The sequence below is a fragment of the Temnothorax americanus genome, unplaced genomic scaffold (genome assembly GCF_048541705.1).
Source record: "Temnothorax americanus isolate GAGA-0224 unplaced genomic scaffold, ASM4854170v1 Scaffold13, whole genome shotgun sequence".
NCBI classification, from domain to species: domain Eukaryota; kingdom Metazoa; phylum Arthropoda; class Insecta; order Hymenoptera; family Formicidae; genus Temnothorax; species Temnothorax americanus.
The window spans coordinates 3,703,705-3,724,744 of record NW_027509264.1 but is presented as its reverse complement, the minus strand read 5'-3'; the positions used below and the strand labels follow the sequence as shown (position 1 = coordinate 3,724,744).

The 21,040-nt window shown below is 41.2% G+C and overlaps 3 protein-coding genes across 9 annotated transcripts; 1 reads left to right on the top strand and 2 right to left on the bottom strand.

Moving 5' to 3' along the window:
- The first annotated feature begins 124 nt into the window (after positions 1–124).
- Positions 125–2,167, top strand: LOC143894054 (uncharacterized). Its single transcript, XM_077400085.1, has 2 exons — positions 125–486; positions 645–2,167. The coding sequence occupies exons 1-2, from the start codon at positions 363–365 to the stop codon at positions 782–784; spliced, it is 264 nt and encodes an 87-aa protein (XP_077256211.1). The 5' UTR covers positions 125–362; the 3' UTR covers positions 785–2,167.
- On the bottom strand, positions 2,165–13,892 carry Polybromo (protein polybromo). 6 transcript variants are annotated; one of them, XM_077400025.1, is made up of 27 exons: positions 13,709–13,892; positions 12,491–12,709; positions 12,117–12,362; positions 11,844–11,972; positions 11,582–11,761; positions 11,065–11,506; positions 10,865–10,977; positions 10,676–10,774; positions 10,436–10,498; positions 10,190–10,342; positions 9,952–10,119; positions 9,716–9,879; positions 9,326–9,620; positions 7,850–8,055; positions 7,387–7,726; positions 6,699–7,280; positions 6,452–6,609; positions 6,194–6,366; positions 5,933–6,105; positions 5,724–5,795; positions 4,722–4,904; positions 4,313–4,435; positions 3,394–3,634; positions 3,168–3,318; positions 3,032–3,081; positions 2,844–2,961; positions 2,165–2,764 (listed from the first exon to the last, which is right to left on the bottom strand). In XM_077400025.1, exons 2-27 carry the CDS (start codon positions 12,593–12,595, stop codon positions 2,548–2,550), a joined length of 4,944 nt encoding a protein of 1,647 aa, XP_077256151.1. In that variant the 5' UTR covers positions 12,596–12,709; positions 13,709–13,892; the 3' UTR covers positions 2,165–2,547. The 6 variants fall into 6 exon arrangements, with proteins under 6 accessions (XP_077256151.1, XP_077256153.1, XP_077256150.1 ...); XM_077400027.1 differs by having other exon boundaries at positions 12,491–12,605; XM_077400024.1 differs by lacking the exon at positions 13,709–13,892 and adding an exon at positions 12,789–13,162.
- Positions 13,893–14,716: 824 nt separating this feature from the next.
- Hip1 (Huntingtin interacting protein 1) lies at positions 14,717–20,902 on the bottom strand. 2 transcript variants are annotated; one of them, XM_077400038.1, is made up of 18 exons: positions 20,440–20,902; positions 20,009–20,222; positions 19,738–19,801; positions 19,258–19,615; positions 19,120–19,181; positions 18,725–18,999; positions 18,441–18,643; positions 17,951–18,089; positions 17,783–17,870; positions 17,600–17,688; positions 17,315–17,518; positions 17,046–17,226; positions 16,679–16,966; positions 16,244–16,485; positions 16,004–16,156; positions 15,765–15,865; positions 15,441–15,670; positions 14,717–15,357 (listed from the first exon to the last, which is right to left on the bottom strand). In XM_077400038.1, the coding sequence occupies exons 2-18, from the start codon at positions 20,048–20,050 to the stop codon at positions 15,194–15,196; spliced, it is 2,883 nt and encodes a 960-aa protein (XP_077256164.1). In that variant the 5' UTR covers positions 20,051–20,222; positions 20,440–20,902; the 3' UTR covers positions 14,717–15,193. The 2 variants fall into 2 exon arrangements, with proteins under 2 accessions (XP_077256164.1, XP_077256165.1); XM_077400039.1 differs by lacking the exon at positions 19,738–19,801.
- Positions 20,903–21,040: the final 138 nt, after the last annotated feature.

The window sequence follows — 21,040 nt, the reverse complement described above, 5'->3', positions numbered from 1 at the left end:
TTTCTCGCGAGGGGTAAACTGTACTAGCTGGTACATACAGTAACTGTACGAACTGTACTAGTCACACATTGGCGAATGGCGACAGTGTTTTATTAACAAAATTAGCAATTATCCACGTCAATGCTTTCAATACGGACAGCTGCGTGTAATTCCTTGCGAAACATTCGCACTATGATTCGCATAAATTTTCTGACGAATCTACAAATAAGAAGCTGCAGGCGATTTGTCACAAGTACGTGTCGAGATCGAAGCTTCGGAATATTTCAAGTTCGCGTATGAAATAGTTTTTTTTTTTTTGCGAATATAATCATTGCTTCTTGCTTCGATTTATGTAATGTTCGTTGGACGTAAAAATTGAATGAATGATACGTTCAGGTGCTTTTTTCCTGAAAACGAAAGAGATTTTAGACCAACCTTCGGATAACGACAGAGAGTCGCCGCGAATGAAGCAGTTTCATGAAAAACTTAAATTGCAGCCGATACCAAGTATGCAATAGCGATTAATAAAATGGAATATAGTGTGCAAAGATACTGATACGCGAGATATCGTTTTTATAATGTTACGATATAAACTTTCACATTAAATTGTCTGCGCTTAGAGCTTTGAGAATTTTCATACCGATTCTTCCTTGATCGATATGTAGAAGTGGGACCGCGGGAACGGTTCGTGGATCTAGTATTAGTGGAAACTGACCCGAGAACTGGAGAACTGATAACAAATAGCGAGAAAGATCCTACTAAATGGGGCGACTGGCAGCACGGTGGTAGAGTCAGTGATTTTTGAAACGAGACACCGTGCGTATATTTTTTTATAGAATGTCTGTAAGCATAGCATATTTAAAAAAACCGGAAAGAATTCTCACTCCTCGAATTGCAATGATCAATTTGCCTTTGTAACCATTTGTAGAAGATAAATTGAATTGAATTTGTTCGATCAGCGCAAAGTGAAACGATATAAATCAAGATTGTTTCTCGATGTGGAAAAAAATATAAAACTGTTGGATGTATACGTAGGAAAGCACTTGTATTATAGAACGAAAATTGTGTGCCAGTGAGGTAATAAATCATATTATACAAAAAGTAAGCCTTTTTGCCGGACTATAATACCCGAGTAAGTTTTCAGAAGTTACTACTTATTTATTAGTAACGGCATTCCACGTTTAGTATTATTAACTCTTCACACGACTTTCTTTTAGAAAGTCTGGCACTATGGCAACCCACACAAAAAACTCACGTTATAATGCACATATCGGTACATTACATATACAAAAATATGTAATATTTTGTCAAATGCTGAATACCGTACGTTAGGATAACAAACGTTTTATACATCAAAGCGATTAAATTTCTCGCTACTAATGAGTAAAGGTAAAATGAATGTAGAACTATATAAATTACTAACGATGTCGAAGTGTTACTGTGCGAAGGATCGAATGTGTAACTTCGTTGACAAGTGAATTTAAGTCGATCCACATTCGTTGGTGAAACGTATTCTCACGTCAGTAGCAGCGAAAATTTATTTAGCCAAGATATATAATGAATCTTCAGAATTAATGCTAAGCAGTTCATGTAGAAAAGGAGCGTAGTTAACTCTACAAATATATCGTATCAAGAAACATATATATATACACACACGACACTTTAGTAAAAATTTCATCTTGTATTTGCCAGTACGTTTTCAAAATTCTTCCGATCGTATCGAAAATTCTTAAAAAATAATGTACTACGAGGTTACATTGTTGCATACGAGACGCAGGATTCCACCCTCTTTTCTCTTTTTAGATTTTAATCGATAGCAGATCATTTGATTAATTTTACTATGTCCCCTCAACGTCTTCTGAGAATTATGAAAGCAGCACTGATAAAGAAGTGCGACGCCAGTTGCGTTATCAGTAACGCTGCCTCGCAAGAGTTTCTTTCTATATACATACGTAGCTTCCCATTATTACACGCGCAATCTAATACGGGAAGAGTTTCAGCTTTCGTATATTCTCTAATACAAGAATATGTATTACTTGCGCTATACAGAACGTATAAAATTTTGTTCGAAAAGTGAAAATAAAAATTTAGCAGGCGTATTTACACAATGATAATTTTCTATGTAGTACGATTTTCTTTTTTTTTATGTACACACATCGTATAGTCCTAAGTATGTGATCGAAAGTGATTAAAACAGAATTTATTTAATTCAGAGAAACAAAAAGCACATAAACATTTTATTTGTAAAAAAAAACAAAATTTTTCTTGCCAATCGTATAAAATAAGCCATGTTTAATGTCTGAGCGATTTGAATTAATTTCAGACATGGTCAACTTGCAAAATACCTTTGCCTAAAAATATTTAAAGTAGACAAGAGATATTTCACCGAACACTTATCGTACGTAATTAAATAAAGAAAAATGAATGAAGAGAACGAAAAGGAAAGTCCTATATAAATATTGATTTAAACGATTGAATTATCGTCAGTCTTTCATCTAGCGTCAATAGGTCTGTGTAGTGTAGGATGCGTCGCTCTTTCAAGAATTATAAATCTTAACAGTTTATAAACTATAAAGTTTTATTGATGGCTAACACATCCCGCATCATCATGTTTCTGAGTGTCCACAAGGCGTTTACCACATTCCCATGGTTCCCAACGCCGTTACCCAGCCACTCGGCCGGTAGTTTCGTCACATCGGGGATCTGCGTATTATCCGGATTGGCGTTCATCTGCTTATCCCAATTTGATATGTAGCGATTCTCTACGTTCAGACCCTCGATATACCTGCGAGTGAAAGAGAGTGACGCATTTAGCGTGACGTCAAAAGCTAATCATCCGCGAGGTGTTTGGCGCCTAAGCCTACCTCAGATAAGCGTCCGAATGCAATACGCGACTTGGTCTTGGTGGTACCGCGACGAACATCGGCTCTGGCTGTTTAGTGGCGGGCAAGCTGCTTGTCTGAGTTGCGGCAGCTGAAGTTTCTACGTGAAATGTGTTTTTCCCTTATTCATATCGCGCTTATATAAAAAATTTGAAATAATATACAATTACCTGTATCCATCGGCGGCAGTACCGTGGGTCCTTTCGAGGCCATGTAATTCCTGCGGGAATCGCACGGGGCGTTTACAAAAGTGCGTTTTACAAAACGACGTACGAAAGAAAAAGAAAAAGAAAGATAAATTCCTACCTGCTTCTCTCGGAAGGTGGTATTATGCGCCCGTGCGACTTGAGAATATGCACCTCCTTAACGTGCCTCGCGAGTCTCTGCACACTCGGGAACGGCGGGACAGATTTCTTCGTTCGGCCGCAGCCACGCCACTGGCACTGAAATTCCACATCTGTAACATCGATAGAACGTTAGTCACAGTTTAATCCTTTGCGTCGTGCGACGTCGTGCCACGTGATGTACTCACCGCTAGGAGCGTTTACGAACGACGATTGCACATGACCGTCCTGTTCCGCGATGCAGTGATCGATGCAATCGGTCATGTCCTCGAACTGCCAGTCGCACTTGTCCCAGCAGCACTCGTACACGACGTCCTGCGTGGAGTTCGTGCCCACCGAAGCCGTGCCCTTCAGCTGGCCGCCGTCCTCGTTCATCTTGATCGCCCGCTCCTCCCATGCTTGCTTCTCTCCCGCCGGCAATTTCCTCCACTGGAACGCGAAAGTGGTTTTACGTTTTACGTTGATCAATCCCGTTACGTTACTCGTAACCCGTCGGCAAACGGTTGGCAAAACCTTTTTGACACTTGGAAAGTGGTTCGACGAACTGTTTCAATGGCTACTCTCTTCTTCTACGAGAGACTGGATAATGCAGATGACATTTAAACGTCGAAAATAATGACAATGACATAAATCGATGCGCAGACGATATAAATTACAATGCGACAACGTGTGCAGAATTTAGATACGCAGAAATAGAAGATTACATAATGTACTACTCTTATGTTAAAAGAATCCTATCTATTATAGTAAAAGATGCATTATTATTTTATACACAAGACATCTATATTTATACGAATGGAAAGTAGCCATTGCGATATAATTTATTTGGATAAAGGACCAAGTATGCTGAATAATGCGTTTTAACGACCCGAATGCAAAATGACATCTCTTTACATACGATCAATTATCTTTTCAATTCCTTTTTGCCTTATCACATTGACATAAATGTCAAATGATCAAAGTTTACATGGTTCAACAAATTTGATGCTTGAACGTCGATCATCGTCGTGTCAGTCATGTATGAGAAAATTTATTCTGCATACATTCCTTCATCGAAACTTTCATTGTAATAAACTAAAAAATCAACAGTAAAAAAGAAATAAATACCTCGTTGCCAACAATTCTGCTAATCTCTCCGAAGGACGATTCAGGATTGTTTTGTGTAATCTGCGTTCGCATTTTACTCGAATACAAAATATAGCCCGTAACTAATTTCTTACCCGCCGTTTTCTAAACAGAAGAGAAAACACAAATTATAATGTCACCGTGTTCATGTGAACGAGCAATATTGCCTTTAACATCTCTCAACAGAGATAACATCAAATTGTCGATCTATTTGATAAGACAGGTGGTGTCTTAAAACGGTGCAGAGAACGAAAAGAGGTATATGTATGCTGGCATATTTCTCAAAAAATAAAAAAGAAAGTAAAATAAACAAAATATGACGTGTGACAATAGTTGATAAGAATGAACAGAACAGAAAAATAAAAAATAAAGTGGTCACGGTAAAGCCTACCTTCTTAGTCGACACAGGTGTCTGAGTATTGGAGAGCACCGGTTGAGCTTCCGTAGATCCAACGGATGGTGGACCACCAGCATCCATGCTGTCTTCCCCAACTCCTACTCCCACTCCCACTCCTAATCCTACCCCCATGCTTAGTACATCTGGTTCCAGCTTCGGTAACAATGGTGACGCTTCCTATACCATTTATGCTTATGTTACCTTCGTTATCCCTTACTACCGATCGCGAAATTTTCGCGACTTTCTCCAGTAGTAAAAGTTGGTATATAATTAAAAGGAACGTTATCCCTTCTTTCGCGTCCGTCCAAAGAAAGGCAATCGCGATACCCTCCCACATTATATTCTGTATACTTAATCTCTCTCTCTCTCTCGAATGTAATGTAACTAATGTATAAGATCCGTTTCATTTTTTTTCCAATTCGACATCAATATATGTATCTCGATGTACGTATATGTAACGTATATACAGTCACAACGTGTATAATTGTTAATTGGAACTTTTTGCATAAACAGATTAGTTGATATGTATACTCCAAAGCGAATTCTTCATTCTTACATTAGTTGGATTAGAATGACATGGAAGCAAGATCTTTCGGTGGTGTGCTTTGCGTTCGTTTAACATACTAGCGATAAACCCAACAGGTGCTCTGATTTAAAATTGTCGGATAAAACCGCTCGAAACACAAATACTAACACATAAGTTACATAATCAAAACAAAAGAAAGAATATGAATATGCCGGCATAGATCGAAAACATGCGTGTAAATGCATTCTGTTGATATAACAAAAATACTTGTGTATCACACGCAAATAATTTAATCGAATTGGATCGACGGGAAAAGCATGTTTCGCCTTTCTTTTTTTCGCGAGAATAAAAACATACTGGTGGATCAGACTTTTGCTATATCAGCTTGCGTGTGATCCCTCGAAGGAACGTGCGATTGCATATTGTTACGTTACTAAAAAAAGATATAAGATTTCGTGATTAGTAATTACCATTTCAAATTGAGCCGAGCTGGGCGTGACGGACTTGACTTGACTTTGCGTCTGAGCCACGTCGCTCGAAACCTACAACACACACATGACATGCAAAGCAATAATCTCATAGTTAGTAGCATAGAATGAAATAAGGACATATCCTATTATTCGCCGAGTAAACTGAATATGCATTTACGTTAGTTAACGTATTTGTGTCTCATACATACCTTCGCAGGATTAATGGACCTTCGGAAGAAGTAGATCTCGTCTTCGGTCACCGCTGGCGTGTGATTGAACTTCTTTAAACCCTCTTGGCCAAACTTTTTTATCAAGCTCTTACTTTCGTCGTAAAACGATTCGCAAATGTACACGTCGTCCTCCGGTATCTCCGTCGGTCTGCCTGTATAATTCATCCAAATAACGTCAATTCGTCTTTTAATCTCATTCATTTAAACTCGTTAAACGGATGGAACAATGGGAGCACTCACTACATATATAGTCTCCGTAATCAAGGACGGCACACTTTCCAACAATAGCTACTATGGGATGAGTACCATCTACGGTAGATAAAAACAATTCTTGCTTATAAAATAATTTCGTAGGCGCATGTGGCACTTCTGTAGGCATCAATAACCATGGGCCCTTGAAATAACACTTCCCGCTGAAAACGCAATATACGGCACGTTACTTATCATATAATACAAATGTTACAGTAATATATAAAAACAAATGATTTAATAACTTACTCTTTGGTTGACCATATAGAATCGACCTGTGCTATTTGTTGCCTGCCTCCGTCTGTCGCTACGTAAACAAAATCGCCGGTTTTCACAGATCCCACGCACATGCTGTACTGTTCGTAATACGTGTTCTCCGTGTCTTCCGGGTTATATAGTATCACATTCTGCAAGATAAAAATAATTGAAATAGTTAAAAAGAGGAAGGGTTGACATCTCGGGCAAATGAAAAAAATATTTTAATTCAATTACTAACAGGTCTTTCCTTTTCCATCAATTTTTCTCCCTCCTCCAACTCGGCGATTTCTTCTTTATGTTTCTCCAATCGTTCTTTATACACCGATATCACTCGTTTCGGTTCTAATGGTTTTTCTCTGGGAACCAAAGTCAAGTGATCGGGATCGAAATTCCAGACCTTGATCTTCTTGAACGCCCGGGCTTTTGTGGAGTAACGTGATTCGCATACGTAAACGTCCTTTTCCTGGAAGCCTTCAGGCTGCATTCGAAAATAATCCTTTACACTTAGAACGCAACATCTGCCGGCTACTTTCGCTAAGGGTACCGCTACGTGAGCGTCGCTCTTAAATAATTCTTTGTCCAGAAATTTTCGCGATGCCACGTGATACGTTTCGCTGGGTCTATAAAATAAATTCCCGTACAACATCTGCTGGCCATCAGCGTTGGTCCAAAGTCTTTCTATGAGAACAACGCTATACTCCATGCCCCTCTCCGTAGGCTCGATGTATGTAAAGTCGCCAGCCCTGTATACTTCTTGATTGAAACTCATAGAACCTCCATTATCGGTATTATTTGTTTCATTCGTATTTGTTTCAGAGTCCTGCAATAGCGCAAACATTTTAAATTACACAGAAAGCCACAACAAGAAGCAGCTGCAAACTCGAAAATACAATACATTTTGTCTGAAACAAGACGATTTAACTTACCTTTGTCTCATTTCCATCGCAACTTTCGTCTTCGTTAGGTAGATTCAATTCTTGCTGCTGTTTTATTCTTTTAAGTTCTGCTACCTGAGTAGACAGCTCTAGGAGGGTGTAATTTAACGCCGGCGACTGTAATAGTTCTCCCCCGCGAGTCACTTCGTCGCGAGTGCGTAGGAAAAATGCCTGGAGTTCCACGCTGTCTTCGAACGGTTGCGAGTCTGTGCGCGATAACCTCCGTGCTCTCTCCAGGCACGTGAAAACATCTTCTTGAAATCGATCCAGCCTTTTGTAAACTCCTCGATCTAATCTCCTCTTAATCAGATCTAACGACAGCCCTCGTACCCTGTTTTTTAACATTTAAAAAAATATCTGTTTCGTACCTAAATTATCATTTTCGAACCTGAATAAATAGCAGAATAATCATCTCGATAAAAAGATTTGAAAGATACGCAAAGCGCATCCGTACTTTTTGCCGTCGACGATATCGTGCTCCGGCAGCTCCGCCATAGAATCGGAGTAACATCTTCCCTCCTCGTCCTGATGATTGTAAAGCGCGGTAAATATCGTCGCCAGGATCTCTTGGATGGCAGCCGACACGTCAGGTACACTCTCCTCATCCTCGCTCAGTTGCAGTTTACTTTGCAGCACTAATCTTTGAAGTATCAAGGCGTCCTGAAAACGTTGGTTATACGTTGTCACTCAGTGCGATACCTGTACCCGCAGCCGCACTCTGACAAAAAGCTTCATATAGCAAAAGGACAATTGAAAATAATACGGATAAGATTATATCTGTCTGTTTACTTCTCTCTCGCTCTTTTTGCATCTTTTTATGTGCATATCCAATTCCTTGTCTCTCAACAGGCGTATGAAACACGGCCGGACTTTCAACGGGTTTTGCGTCGCGTTACCGTCTAACTCGTTCTCCTCGACTTCCACGAACATCCTCGAAACTTCGGTGCGTACGGGATTAAAGTCAATGATAAATTTGGAAGCACGCCGTGCGAAAGGCTTGGGAAATCCCGATAAAAATGCGCTAATCGTTAACAAGGTTAAAATGTATGAACATCATCGCGCGCGATCAATAAATTATATGTACAATTGTGGAAATTTTTATACAGTATCACATGCCACGCGTCTCACGAGGGTAGGCTACGCGTCGTTCGTATAAAAAAGCCTCGCACGACGGGATGAAATAAAGGGACGACCGAGGAAGCCCCACGTAACCTCCAAACTCCGAACCGTAAACAGATTGGATTTTCCATCTTTTGCCGCGAAATTTCAATTGAAGCAACGAACCCTCCATCCGCCAGTGTTCCACGATTCGAGAATCTGTATTTCGTGTTCGAATTTTAAACAAAAATCTCTGGAAATAGTTTTAAATTTTCTCCATTTTCTCTGTTATTACTACCTTCCTATTCTAAACTGTAATTGTTAAAATAATGAGAACGATAAATATTCCGAGATATATTAAGAGTCAGTTTTTCGCAAATTAAATATTGCTAAAAGATCTCGGGCTTAATACACCGTTTAATTTTTTTAACAATATTTGGGAAATATTTGTCAGAAACCATGATTTTAATTAGAATTGTATGTCGTTAACCGCTCTTGTATCCATCACAGGTGGAGAACGGGATCTTATCTTAAAACGTCCTGCGTAATATATATAAATGATATTCAATGTGAAATTCAATGTGAAAATGCTCTCAAGGTAATTAAACCTCGCAACTGAAGATTACTGCGCAAACACCAAGTAGTTGCGTATTGTCAACCTTTAACCAACTGCAAGTTACTTGGTCTTGCATCAAAATTTCAAAGTATTTTTATTAATTCAATAATATTAATAAAAATGATATGTGTAGGGTTTTCAGCAAATGAGATAATATATTTATAGAATAGAACGCTTATATATATATAAAATAAGGTACCCCCTTGCTATACAAACCTTGTATATTTGCGAGTCCGGCTCGTTATACTTGCAAGCGTTGTCAAACATTAATATAAAATCGGACACCAACTCGTCCAAGTTGTCGTATCCGTTATTCTTCAAAGTCGAAGCTATCTTCTCCATATGTATAGGCTGCTTTATCACCTCGTAATAATCTGGATATTCATTTTTATTTGGTAATTTCATGAAAATTAGAGATAACTGCCTCCCTTTTGCATCGTGGTAGTCTTTTATAGTATCGTACAGAGTTCGTAATTTTTGCAGATGAACCGGTATCACTTTTTTCGGTCGCCTGAACATAGAGAACGGGAGAAAAAGAGAGAGGTAGAGAGAAAAAGGTTAAAACGAACGAGCACTGTTACGTCCTTCATATGAATTACGACATACCCGACGTTTCTGGTTGGGGTCGATGCGGTGGATTTGGATCTAGGATTGTCCGGCAAAGGTCCTAATTCTTTTACCTTATCCATCAAAACTTTCTCCAATGTATTAGCATCTTCATATATCAATGAACCTTCCTCGTTGTATTGACGGCAATTATTAAACATCAACTATAAAAGACAAAGGATAAACTAAATATCTATCGCAAATTATTGTAATTGATAAGGTAAGATGATAAGTACCTTAAAATCCAGTATCAATTCGTTTTCGCTTTGATATTTCTCCACTTTAATATTAGCTTCGATCGCCAGCATGTCTATGGGTTCCGCTATCACTTGATAGTAGTCCGGATATAATTTTTTGGAAGGCTTCTCCATAAACATTAACATAGGCTGCCGACCGTCTTCACACTATAAAAGAATACGGCACGCTAGACGTCGACCGACTATGTGAAACGTAACATTTTTTAGAATTACTTACAACGTATTCCATAACACACTTGACTAATGCGTGCAATCTCTTCTTCAACGGTATATTGTCTTTGTATTTCCCTCGTGTCAACAAATTCGACGCACGTTTAATCAATTTAGGTTGCTGCAAACTGTTCTCGGATTCGCTATCCGAATCGGAATCCTATGGAGATATTGAAAACTTGATATGTTACATCCGCTTTTCAAAAATACCGCACGTGGTAAAAATTATTGTTTAATTTACACAGCGTATTACCTGGTCGAATTCTAAGAGTTCTTGTACCTTCTCCTGCATGATTTTTTGCAATTTAACAGCACACTGCAATAAAATGGAAAACATGCGTGAACAACTATACCGCAATTACGTTGTAGCAATTTTCCAATTTCATTCAATCGCTAAATCCTTTAGAATTTGAAGAATTGGGAAATCACTTATACGTACTTATATAAATACAATGGCAGTTAAAGTAAGATGCGTCAACCATAAAATTCTTACCTTGTATAGTCGAGAAGTATGCATGTTATATTTCTTAGCATTTTCAAACATGATATTCATATCTCCAGCTACTTCACTAACAGTACCATATTCGCCTTTCTGCAAATGACGCGATTGGGGAGATGAATATAAAACTAACAAGCATTTTAATATAAATGAATTATCCTATTGTCATAGCATAATACATACCTTTATCTTTGTACGTATTTGTAATAAAGATATAGGATTTTTAATCATCTTATAGTAATCAGGATATAATCTCTTTGATGGAAGCTTCCAAAAATATTCGCTCATCCTTACACCTACAACCCATAGTTATGTCATATAAAACACAGTCCGTAATACGATAAATAAATTCGTAATATTATAATACAACGCGCAAATCATACCTTGATTATTAGGAGCTGTCCGAATGGTTTGAAATAATTGCCATTGTGGATTATCAGCTTCCTCAGTCTCGGCGGGTTCTTCTTCCTCGTCATCGCTCTCATCATCTTCGTCGGGTAATGCTGCGGTTTGTGCTATTAACGACTGCGCCATGGTACGACTGCCCCTTTTGCTTCTCGTCGACGGTGCGGTTGTAGCGATCTTAAGGGTATTGCCAAATCCGCCGTCTTGTCTTCTCGCGGCCGCGGTAATTATCTTTTTCAAAAGTTTGGCATCCTTATAAATCTGCGAGCCAGGCTCGTTAAATTGACAGGCGTTACGGCACACGAGCATTAGATCTTTCTCCATATCGCCGAGTGAGCTGTACGCACCCTCTTGAATCTTCCTCGCGATGGTCTTCAAATCGATCGGGGTCTCGATGACGTCGTAATATTCGGGATAAAGCTGCGACGTTAATGAGATTTCAAGTAAGCACGGTATGTCAATTCAATAATAACAATTTAAGGATAAACTACGAACCTTTTTAGACGGCTTGAGTTGAAACATAATATGAAGAGGTCTGTTATTGTCAGTGGGATCGGTCGCTGTCATAACCGCCGCAAACAAATCTTCGAATAGCTGCATAGTTTCCTCGTCGAGATTCGTCGAACTTTCCGAAGTATCTTCCGCATCGTCTTGTCGCGTCGTTACTTTACGCGCCTGAACATACATTAATGGATTAATAATTTCACCACGGTGTACATATCGCGTGCGTAAATCGATTGAATCGATAAAAAATTACCAATCTGCCAACTTTTAGAATAAGTTTTCCCTTAGGTTCTGGCTCTTCGTACTCCTCCATGATACGATTTTTAGTATTTACACACAGTTCCCACAGTTCAGTCGCATCTTTGTATTCGGGGGAGGTACGCTACAAAAAATTATACGCGTAACAAAAAGATCTCATTCGCCAGGAAGCAAATTACTTACGGATAGCAATATACTACAAAAATTGCAAGGTTTAGCGTTTATTTGAACACCAGATTGATACGATTGAGCAGAATACGAATCTTACCATGTAGAAAGCTTTGGCGTTGTTCACCATAAGTTGAATATCAGCGGCTAGGTCGTCCATATCGCGATACTCGTCCGTTTTCAGCTTCTGCTGCACTTTCAACAGATCTATAGGATTAGAGACAACCTCGTAGTATCCCGGCTCCTGCCGGCGTTTCGGCACACGTATAAACGCGTCGCACAACAGGGATCCATCCTCCTTCTTCTGATTGCGAAGTATATCGTACAGTTGTTGGCACAGATCGCTCTGCACAAGGATAAGAGGCTATTAGCGCGCGTTCAACGGCATACACGATTTATGTACATACAAATATGAGGGAGGATCACGGGTCACGGGTCGCAGGAATATCGAAGAAGAAACGCGCGCACACTCACAGGATCAAGTTTTTTCCTCCTCTTCGTCGGCTCGGGCGGGACGTCGTCGCTGTCTTCCTCGGTGCCGCGACTCGCCACCGACGACGTTCTACGCCGCTTGTTCATCCTGGCGTATCTTTAAAAAGTCACAAGGTACAAGATGATAGGGGGAGGCTATCCTTTTCAGCTGGGTATCCACCACGGAGCACCGCTACATCGTCCGGCGAACGTTCGCCGCAGCTATCGGGGGAGCACGAAATTTGTAAACAAATGTACGTGCGCATACATACGCTCGCATACGTGTGCGCGTTGCACGTACATAAAAAGGGTTCTTGAACTAAAAACGCGGGGGCCCCTTGTTCGTCGGTATACGTCGCGCACCGCGCTCCGTTTCCCAGGAGGCGAGAGACGACGTCGGGGTTCGTCGGGCGACGTGCGGGCGGGGGCCCCAGGTTCCCGGGGGACGAGGTTTCACGGAATTCCTGATTCGGTCTCTCACACGCGACACAGTCCCCGCGGTCTCCTCGTCGCGGTCGCTCGTGCGTTAGTTAACTCCCGCAACTCCCACAAGTGAAACACGAGTGAATTCCTCGAGGGACGTCAGGTACGGGCGCAGGGGGGTAGGGGACGAGAGAGAGAGAGAGAGAGAGAGAGAGAGAGAGAGAGAGAGAGAGAGAGCGACACACACGGACTGGCAAGCTAAAAAAAAAAATCACGCCGCCATGATAAGTCGCCACTGCGCTTCGAAACGCGGCACGCGGCCCGACGTGTGCTCCGCGCGGGCACGCACCGTTGGCGGTTTTAAACGCGCCGCAGGAGAACGTGTTTCCGCCGCTGCCTCTCCGCCACCATCGATTATCAACCGCGCGTGACCGCGCGCCGCGGCCGTGTCTCGCCCGCGTGCGGACGACGGGACGGGACGGGACGCGACGCGTTGCGCGTTCACGCGTCCCCCTTCCTTCTCCCTCCCCTTTTCTCTCTCTCTCTCTCTCTCTCTCTTCCCCTCGCCCCTCGCCAGGCTCCCGCACCGTCCCCGGTACCGCCGACCGCCGCATTCCAAACCGAAATTTGCCGCCATGTCCGGAATCCGCACCGTCCCCGCGGAATCCCGGGGATTCGAGGGAAACGCCGAGGCGACGGCGATGCCCCTCGAGGTACCCACCCGCCACCGTTTCTCCTCTCCGTCTCTCTCTCTCTCTTTTTCTTTGCCCATTTTCCCCCGCCCTTCCGGGCTCTCACCTGTCTCCTCGCGCTCGCGCCCTTACGAGAGGAGTTTCATTAATGCGCGAGACATGAATTATGCGCGAAAGTCCGGCCCTCGAGAAAGCGCAAAACACAAAGTCTATCCGCGCTTCTCATCCGCGGGCGCGTTCCAGGTTCCAGGATGACACACGTCCCGGCCGACGCCATGCTGCGCTGCGAGCGGCCGAGCGGCCGCTGATCGCGCAATAAAGGCCGCCTCCCGCCTCCCGCCTCCCCCTCCTGCTGATCGCTCGGTACGGTCTCGGTCTCGGTACGCGGACCGCGGGAGTTTCCTGTCCGCTCGACCGCCAAACCTCTTGCCTTTATCGACGTAACGATTAATATAAATTGCAATCCAAATAATTAATATTGAACCGAAACAATCGTACCAATTAAAGATAGCTTTAGGCAAAATTTCATGACCCTCAAATGGATCCGGGAATAATGGAAGAGTACTGTCGACATTGTTGACTATCGATAGATTCATCCACCGTCGATACTGGTATTTAAACAATATTGGTTCGCAGAACTAAATTTATAATTTATTATCATAAATTCTGTATCATACGCGCCCTTCGTAAATTTTATCCACGCGATATGTTACCTAATAATTTGATTATTACATAAATTAAAAGGAAACTGTAATCGCATATACGTATACTGACTTACGCAAAAATCAAAAACGCACACATAATTCTCTCTTGATGGTTTATTGAGAAAATTGTTTATAAAATAATAACTTTGACAAGACTATTAGAGGGATTTCATATATGTTAAGTTTTTTCTCTTTTTCACGTTGAATCTTCCGTGATATCAAACTGATCGGCAGGGAAACGTAATGGAAAGTTGGGTTTTAGTCTAAATTAATTGCTACGCAATCGTCTATTCGAGAACGAAAGTATTTCGCACGTACATATAACAAGTTAGTAAACTTTTTAGATTTCTATAGCTTCAGGTATATTGGTCACTTAACGTACAATCCTCTTCATATATATATATGATAGGAAAAAACACGACTCTCTTATAAAATTACTCCAAATGTAATAGAAACTCGCGTTAGATATTTTGAATGATTGCTCATTAAATTTTAAATGTACTTTATCTTATAAACGTTCGTTGTCTAATAATAGACAATGTAAAAAAAATTCTGGAAGTAGATTAAAAAAAAAAAGATCGTAACGATCATATAAATTATTCATCGTATAAACGATAAAAATGTATTCGAGTGTTATTCGATAAAGTACATTTTAATCGACTTCTATAATACGACGGAAAAATATCGTTGATCTTCGAGACACGCACAATACTTAAATGCTGACAACAAACGAAATATAAGTTTCGTTTCTAACCATGAAAAACTGATCTCTATGATGGTTAGTTAATTCGAAACTAATTTACACAATTGCTGTATGATTCTTTATCTACGTACAATGTTTGCGTTTGTTGAATATTCTTAATTGTAAGCGCGAATCCACGTTCGGCTTACGCCTCGTTCTCACCGTCAAGCTGATAGTGATGACGTCGAAGAGCAGCCAGATGTAATCTCTTGGTTTCTAGAGCCTGCTCCAGTTCTAGGATTCGAACTTGCGCCTCCATTTCGAGCTTTTTAGCCTGATGTAAACTCAGATTCGACATATCTAGATCTTCTGCAAAATTGAGATACAGAACATTTAGAAACGATGGCACGATGCGGCGATAATAATTTAATTTATGTTCTCAAATCAAATACCGTTTTCCTCGACGAGATGATTGCAACTTTTAGCAGTCGCCACAACGTTCGCCGTAGCTTGAGTCACTTCTCTCGAAGTTTTAGAGAGTTCAGTCAAATTGGTACTGTTTCTGTCAGCCTTGACTCTACTAGCGACGACCAATTGTGCGGTAGACGCTGCAATTCCTTGTGAGGCAACAACCAATTGCTCGAATTTGCCGTTGCCTAACACAACTTTGTCCGCTGCTTCTCTGTAGCAATACGTATACACACACACACACACATATAACTACATTTGAAAAAATTATTAAGCAATTACACTTTAGCAATTGGTAATAAACTTACAACAAAAAATTTGCGCCCATAGCAATCGCTTTTGCCGCCGAGATAAGACCCTCGGACCACTGATGATTACGTTTGTAAAACTCAGTAGCGGAAACGGTTCCCTGAAGTAGTATTATTAAGGTTTTCAATTGTAATTTCTTTTTATATCAATTATTATTTATCTACTATTTAGTACATCAGGTATGACGGTGTGAGATAGCTCGCATTTCTAAATGATTGTTAAAATAAACTTCCCGTACCTTTCCTTGGTCCACAATTTCTCTCTGTAGCAAGCGAGACTTCTGTACTAATTTCCTTATGCACTTCATTAGGTCCGTGCAGGAATCCAAGATCTGTTCGTTCACCTTCAGTTTCAAACCCGAGTCCGCCGCGCGAGATTTATCCAACATATCCTATCAAAAGTAAAACGAGAAGGATTGTTAAAATCTCTTGTCTTCTCATTTTTTTTCGATCTTGCAAGTATTTTTATCATTAAGCACCTGTATTTTTGCAACCGTTTCTTCTATAGCTTTATCCATACTCTGCAACTCGCTTTCTACTAAAGTCCCGATAATTTCCACGTTGTTCTGAGTAGTCGATAACGTACTTATAAGAGACGAAATCTTTTGTAATTGACTTTTGACATTTGCAATTTGCACACCGGTCATTGAGGACTTCTCTTTGATATAACTCAACATAATTAAACCTTGCGAACCTAATTGTTTGCATTCATCGGCAAATCCTACAAGTGTACGACGGGTCTTACAGAAAGCGTTAAAAAGATTGTCACATTCCAGAATATTTTCGTTATTCATTTTTAACTGTTTAATATAGACGAGTGTTAAATTTTTGTCAAAAATTTCTACGTTCTCTTCAAGATACTTCAAAGTCCCTCAAATATTTAAAGCATCTTCATGCGATCATAAAAGACTTACTGTCGGCTATACCAATATCCGTAGATGTATTCGAAGTGGATTTTGCATATATCAGATAGAGAGCCAGACAGTACGCGCCATGTATAGCAGTACGAATTAGCGCTTTCCCCTTCGTTGTATCAAGCACATAATTGTTGTACGCCTCTTCCAAGTCGTTAAACGACTTTTCGGTCGGTTCCAATAAACTTCCAAGATAATCGGGCGTGCAAGTTAGCGCCGATATGGCCGGGTTATCGATCGTATGCATCGCGTGATGCAAGATAGATTCCGCCTCTGATATAGCGTTCACTGAAACAAATAATCTTTATAATCCCGTACGAACCAACTTTAGTAAAAATATTTGTTTAATTACGTTTTTATTACTCACGTAATAAGTCGAACAGAGCCGTGTTAGCGTCCGTTTTTACTTGATTATGGGATCGTTCGGCATCAGCTTCCAAATTTACTAACCGTAAATCCAGCTCTTCCTTTTGCACCAGCAAGTCATGGAGATCTCCCTCCAAAGCTGTTTTCTCGGACGTTATAAAATCTATCTTTGCTATTAACGCCTACAATGTAACGAATTTTCTTGTCAGCGCATATGTGATAAAATAACTGGGGGATTAAAGCGTCAATTACATAAAAATGTTAATTTACCAGATTTTCAGTTTGCACAGCGTCGAGTTTCTTTCTTACATCCTCCAAGTCTTCGCGTGCTTGCGTTACTTTCTGCGCTTCTTGTTCCGTCGACGTTTGTCCTTGCAGTAATTCTTGCAATCGTTCTTCCGCTTTTAACGTTCGACGTTCAGATTGCTCTCGTAATATCTTTATTCCTCCCAATTCCTTGTCCAGTTCAGCTTTCTTTCGTGTATAATAATGTCGTGAATAAAATGATGGACATAGTAGATAATAATTTTTATCGCCGATATCTCAAATACGTACCTTTCTGATTAAACTGATATGTTCTTCTCTCAGCTTCGAGTAAACATCCTTGAGTTTCTTAAACTTTTCTTCCAAGACTTCATTTTTTTCTTGAAAAGTTTAATAAAAGCAAAATCATTAATTGTTTAAAAACATACGTTTTTTTTAAATGCACAATTGCAAAGAAATTAATATCTCACCAACCTTCTATTTCTTGGACTCTTGTCAACGTAGCTGCGTTTTCCTTCATTAATTTTTGACACGTTTGCTTCTCCGTTACGATTTCATTACTCTAAAAAATTTGCGCAACGTAAGTTCACGAAAGAGAGTGAAATTATTAAAGATGCAGGATAAGCAGAAAGAGTTACTTACTTTGGTAGAAAGAGTCGACTCCAATTCTAGAACGCGATTTCTAAAATCCGCAACTATCTGTTGATGGTCCATTAACAAATGATTTACTTCTTGCCTCTGACGAACGTTTTCTTGATACAAATGATCAATAAGGCTGTCTCTGAAAGAGTACGTATTTGTAATGTAGAAAAAAAGCTTGTAGGTGTCTCCCGCTTGTCAAGATAACTCAAGATAGTTCGGTGGAGGGGGTACATCCTCATTCTTCGCGCATGCACAATTGTGCGGCCGCCGGGAGCAAAATATAACTGCGCGTGTGCAAGGGATGAAAATATACCCCCTTGCCCAAACAAAGATAATGCTCTATTTATATATACTCTATTTATACATACTATATCTATGTGATTTGTAAAATAGATACAAAAATTGTTATCATATCTTGCTTGATTTTCAATTAGGAAAAACGGAATAAAACGGCAATACGGGAAAAGAAAAAAAAAAGTTAATCTTATACCTTTCTGCAAGAGCATCGGGCGATATTGAGCCATTTCGTGTATTCACGGAATCCAACTGGTCGCCCGTTAATGATCCTGTATCAGATGTATCGATAAGGTTTTCTATGGCAGTCTCGGAATCTATAGATGGTTCGGGCGGAAGTACCACTATCGGCGTGACGTACGTTCTCAACTCGGCTTGTATTAAAAAGTTTGGTGGCTTCTGAAATACACGTACAAGAAATATTTATATAGAACATATATTAATCTCTCTCGTACATTAATTATTAATTAAAGACTTTACCTCAGGTAACGACGGAATTGTTATCAAATGTTTAAAATACTGCATATGTTTGACAGTATTGTAAAAGCTCTTCAGCTCATGGAACTGCTTCGTGAATCTATCGCGGTGTCCGGTTAATGTGTCCGCCGGGAGCGCACCGTGGAGTTTAAACAGGATTTTCACGCAGCAATCGTACAGTTGCGAGGCGTCCTGAATGCATGGAATTAAAGGCGCGAGTCGACACTGGCCACACGGCGTCATCGAATTGGATCGTGATAAATCCAGAGAACCGAAAACTGCAATTATAGAGTTCAAAAAACACTGTTTTACGAAAATTCACATCTCAAACGAGATAATGGGCGAAAATAATCGCAAAATCTTCAATCTAGCATGTTAAGTTGAACATTTTGACGTACCTGCATGTTGCAAATTCAAAATGTCGTCCATATAATCGAACATTTCAACAGACATCTGGAAACTAAAAAAAGAAATTAATTGCACGTAATATATATACACCATATATTACATAAAGTTACAAGAAAGACGTAACTCACTATATATTAATATCATTTTCTCCAATTGCTTCGAGCTCTTCCGGCGTTACATGCAAATTTCCAGGTAAGCGCGGGTTTCGCTTATGGTAATCTAATTTAGTAATTAGCAGTCTCGCGTAAAGCTGTATCAGACGACCGTAGCCCTCTCTGAGATGTTGCCAGAGTTTTCCGATGTCCTCCAACTTGCCGCGATACCGCTGGGAGTCGACGATAACCCGAGGATGTCCCTCGCGCAATACTTTGTGCAGCACGTGACAAAATTTCCATGCGACGATCTGATTTTCCATCAACGGCTGCCTCAGCATATACGTCCAGAAGATGCAGCCGCTCTTCTCTCGATACGTACCGATGATAGCACCTATTCGTTTATAAGGAAATTTTCTCTTTCTTTCTCGATTGTAGATCTCTCGGATATTAGATATACATTGATAATAAATGCTACGAGTATATCGTCGTATTCATCAAACTAGAAAAGGATACTTCGGACATGTTTCACCTTGACCGGCGTTTCCGTCGCGTTTACAGCCTTCCCGATGCTAATACTCTACAAATAATAAACAATCGTACGTTTACGCGATAAAATTCAAAAGGATTAAATTGAGCTTCACCCATTGGGGTATCTAAACGTCAACGTTTTCCCGTTAACTTTTTTAAAAGGGACGCTCGGTGTCGTCCACAATAATTCCCAACTCATTCAGGATATGAGATAATTGTGACGTTCCAACGTATGTAGCGCGATCTCTTGACTCACCAGTTGATGAAGCTGTTTATCAGTCAGCGGTATTGTGGTCATGATGATACCATAATAAATTCACCGAGGAGAGAAGGAATGAGGTACGAAGGCGGGCGAAAACGACACGTCAAAATATCGTACGCAAAACGGATATCGCTCATCAATTCACAGGTCGCCTCGTGTCATTCCCGACCCGTGACTCTCGCCGCCGCGACGTATATTATCCGCGAAGCTGCAAGAGAGTTGAAAATTATCATTAGTCACAAATTATCATGTGCATAGACCGCGCGTCGCTCGCGGGGGACGGAACGGAGACCGGGAGTCCGGGAGACGTCGGTAACTTGGGGACGCGTTCGCGGGAGGGGAGCTGCCTCGAGCGGGGCCGGAGCCGGGAGCGGCGGGAGACCCCCCTCCCGAGTTGCTTGACCTCGGCGGCGGGTGCGGCGTACCTGAAACCCCCGTGATACGGGCGCGACTTCCACGCGGTCCTCAGGTCGGCCTTCTTATCAGCTGTGGCACGCGATCCCCTCGGCGGGACAGCGGGGACATGGCTCGCGCGACGACACGTCGAAAGGCCCCGGGCCTGCGTCCTCTCTCACGACTCACGCGAGCGTGTGTGACACAGCCGCGGACGCGTCATTCCGCTCCACCCGTGGGTCGTGGGTGTCGACTGTCGACGCCACCGCTCATGCGAGCGGATCGGAGCGGATCCGCGAGAACGTGGCGATGACTCCGGCGCCGGCCGTTCCCTCTCCGAGTCCGGATTTGATTTTTTTGGTCTTCTTCTTCTTCTTCTTTCCTCCCGTCGAGCGCCGGAGGAACGACGAATAACTGACCGTGTGTGGCGTGGAGAGAGAATTGATAACAAACAACCACACGGACACGGACACGCAACGCCAGAAAGCTGTGCGCGGGATACATAGAGCGCTGAACGAACGGCGAACGCCCACGCCGTCGCCATCGAACGGCGGACGAGATAAATTTTTTCTAGAGAGTCCCTTACCGACGTTTCATGTTTCACGTTGAACGAAAATGTAAAATAATGTAGAT

Coding starts and splice junctions, on each gene's coding strand:
- Polybromo (XM_077400025.1), bottom strand. CDS start 12,595: ATGAACAAGCGGCGTAGAACGTCGTCGGTGGCGAGTCGCGGCACCGAG. Junction 12,363..12,490: donor GGAGGAAAAAACTTGATCCT/GTGAGTGTGCGC, acceptor ATCCTTGTGCAG/AGCGATCTGTGCCAACAACT. Junction 11,507..11,581: donor AACTCAAGCCGTCTAAAAAG/GTTCGTAGTTTA, acceptor TTAACGTCGCAG/CTTTATCCCGAATATTACGA.
- Hip1 (XM_077400038.1), bottom strand. CDS start 20,050: ATGACCACAATACCGCTGACTGATAAACAGCTTCATCAACTG. Junction 17,689..17,782: donor AAGAGTCCAAGAAATAGAAG/GTTGGTGAGATA, acceptor AAACTTTTCAAG/AAAAAAATGAAGTCTTGGAA. Junction 15,358..15,440: donor TCATCTCGTCGAGGAAAACG/GTATTTGATTTG, acceptor TCAATTTTGCAG/AAGATCTAGATATGTCGAAT.
- LOC143894054 (XM_077400085.1), top strand. CDS start 363: ATGATACGTTCAGGTGCTTTTTTCCTGAAAACGAAAGAGATTTTAGAC. Junction 487..644: donor TAAATTGCAGCCGATACCAA/GTATGCAATAGC, acceptor ATCGATATGTAG/AAGTGGGACCGCGGGAACGG.